At 39.5% G+C, this 2,500-nt stretch overlaps 1 protein-coding gene across 4 annotated transcripts in view; it reads right to left on the bottom strand.

Moving 5' to 3' along the window:
- Positions 1–2,500, bottom strand: part of fut8a (fucosyltransferase 8a (alpha (1,6) fucosyltransferase)) — a 205,992-nt gene that overhangs the window by 3,413 nt on the left and 200,079 nt on the right. For all 4 annotated transcript variants that reach the window (XM_063183762.1, XM_063183760.1, XM_063183761.1 and 1 more), the window contains one exon: positions 1,206–1,356. In XM_063183762.1, the coding sequence (XP_063039832.1) occupies positions 1,206–1,356 (151 nt within the window). The remainder of the gene's footprint in view (positions 1–1,205; positions 1,357–2,500) is intronic.

The following is a 2,500-nucleotide window of genomic DNA, read 5'->3' as shown; positions in this document are numbered from 1 at the left end:
GGACATGCAGATGTGTTCTTGAGAAAAAGGAAGACAGAAGTAGTTTGCCTTTTGCTCAGACAGTTTTAACAGTTTTCAAAGTTCATGAAGGTCATCAACAACTACTACTAGTGAGATATAGGAACAGCTTGGCTGTTGAGGACATACCATATATGTCAAGTTATAGGGTTACTATATTTTTTAAAAACATTTTTGCAGCATAGATATTAAAATGTAAAATGTTTTTTTTCTATATGTACGTCTAACCAAGTAATTAATGTGGACATTTCAAAAGCTATTCTGGAATTTCTATAAAGTAAAATGCTTCCCATCCAATGTCCCGGTAAAATGTGTGACCTGTAGCACAACTTGCACACCTCATGTGGATGCGAAAGTACAGTATATATTTGCACACGTCATGTCGATGCAAAAGTTGGAAAAAATGCACAATGTGCTACCCAAGTATTCATTTCTGGCACTGATAATTGTCTGACTGAGACCGAAACGTTTGCACTTGTGGCAATTTGTGATTGTGATTGCTATTTAAACAGCAAAAGCGGCGTGCAAGTTCTCTTCAACTGGTGATGGGCTACTCATTGGGACCTAAGCGAGCCTGGCAAGTGGCAAGGTGCGAAGCCGATAACTGCTGTTCAATGTCCAATTTATTGTACATCCAAAAGGTTAAAGAGTGCGCGCACATCAGTAGCACAGGTGCCTGACCAAACAGAAGATAACTGAAAGGAAAGATAAAGGTTCAATAAAAGCACTGTTCAATGCTCCAAAACTAATTTTAATGGCACAACGTTTTGGACTCCGAAAATATAAAGGTCCGCAACACTGATCAATGCTCCCAAACAAAGTTTAATGGCACAATGTTTCGAACTCCAAAAAGATTAACGTCCGCAACACTGTTCAATGCTAGAAACATTGTGCCATTAAACTTTGTTTGGGAGCATTGAACAGTGTTGCGGACCTTTATCTTTTCCTTTCATTTTATTGAACAACCCAACATTTGAGTAGCTCACCTGTTTTTTATGTATTGTTTTTTATGTATACTGTATGTTTAATTTTTAGGGGGCTTTTTGCCTTTATTTGATAGACAGTTTTTGACATGGTGACCGGAAGCAAGTGGGAGAGAGAGATTGGGGAGGATCGGCCATTGACCTGGGCTGGAATCGAACACGGGTCGCGTAGTAACCCAGTGTCCCATCGTGAGGAACGCTCACCTGTGAGGAGAAGGTGCAGACCAGGAAGTTGGTTTGGGAGAGGAAGTGGATGTCCAGGATCACGCCCCTCAGGGAGTTCTCAGTGTAGCGGTTGTGCAGGCCGGCCGACCAGGAGATGGAGTTGTCACTGATGAACTCGTAGTCCGGATACCTGCACGTGCACAAGGTAGACAAGTCAATACACAGAAGACAGACAGACAGAGCTAGAGGGAGCAATGGCATCTCTGGACCATCTCTACATCTCCATATCTGAAGGCGGGCATACACTACACGATATTTTCAATCGTGCGTATTAAGATCCTTCTCACACTGCACGAGGGAATTATATCCACGATATCGGAGGCAAAACGTCATTGACAGTAGTAAAGAGGCGGTAATCACGGTAATGTGCCCAACTAATACCTCCATTTGATGAAGCCATTACACTCAGTGTTTTGAATGTTTAATCATTTAAAAGTTCATTTCAAGGCAAGAATAAAACCCATTTGTAAATAAATATTTTATACATGACAGTTTCCAATACTGTGACACCAAAAAGGAAGTTGACGCTTGACAAAGTAGCTTTTCTATCTTGCATTTTCCATGCACTAATTCTACAAAAATGTTAACTTTTGCTTCCTATTATGCCCTAATTCCTAGAAAACACACAGCGAAAAGCTCAAAGAAAGCTTCTCTGCACATTAATATGTAAAGGTGAAACAATATTCATGTGGGAGTTTATAGTTTTGCATACCAGGCATTTTTATTTTCCCCAATCCTCTGTGCATATTAATTATTGCAGGTTCTAAATCTGGAGCATATTTTTGTCTCCCTGATAAATCTACACCAGTTAAATCACTGTTACCATAGAAAGCCCTAAAATCATGGTCTCAGTATAAAACAAAGAGTAAGTGCGTGCATTGAATAGTGAATATTGAAAAGTTTAATTACACACTATAACACAATATAGTTTTTGTTCTTTTTGTTCTCTCTTCTCTATTCTTAAGCACATTGAATGACATTTATGTATGATAATGTGCTATATAAATATTTTTTGATTGATGAATTGATTGATATATTTAGTAAGGTAGGGTAATCTGGCTTTCAGACCAATCACATCTAATATGATAACCACATGACGAAAAGTTAGACACGCGTACACACAAACAAACTCCTCTTTCCCCCTCACACAGGGTTCTTTCCATTATCCAAACTCCTCTTTCCCCCTCACACAGGGTTCTTTCCATTATCCAAACTCCTCTTTCCCCCTCACACAAGGCTCTTCCCATTATCCAAACTCCTCTTTCCCCCTCACA

This window comes from Engraulis encrasicolus, chromosome 19, assembly GCF_034702125.1.
Source record: "Engraulis encrasicolus isolate BLACKSEA-1 chromosome 19, IST_EnEncr_1.0, whole genome shotgun sequence".
NCBI lineage: Eukaryota > Metazoa > Chordata > Actinopteri > Clupeiformes > Engraulidae > Engraulis > Engraulis encrasicolus.
Note: the sequence above shows the minus strand (reverse complement) of the source record. Positions and strands in the feature narration are given on the sequence as shown.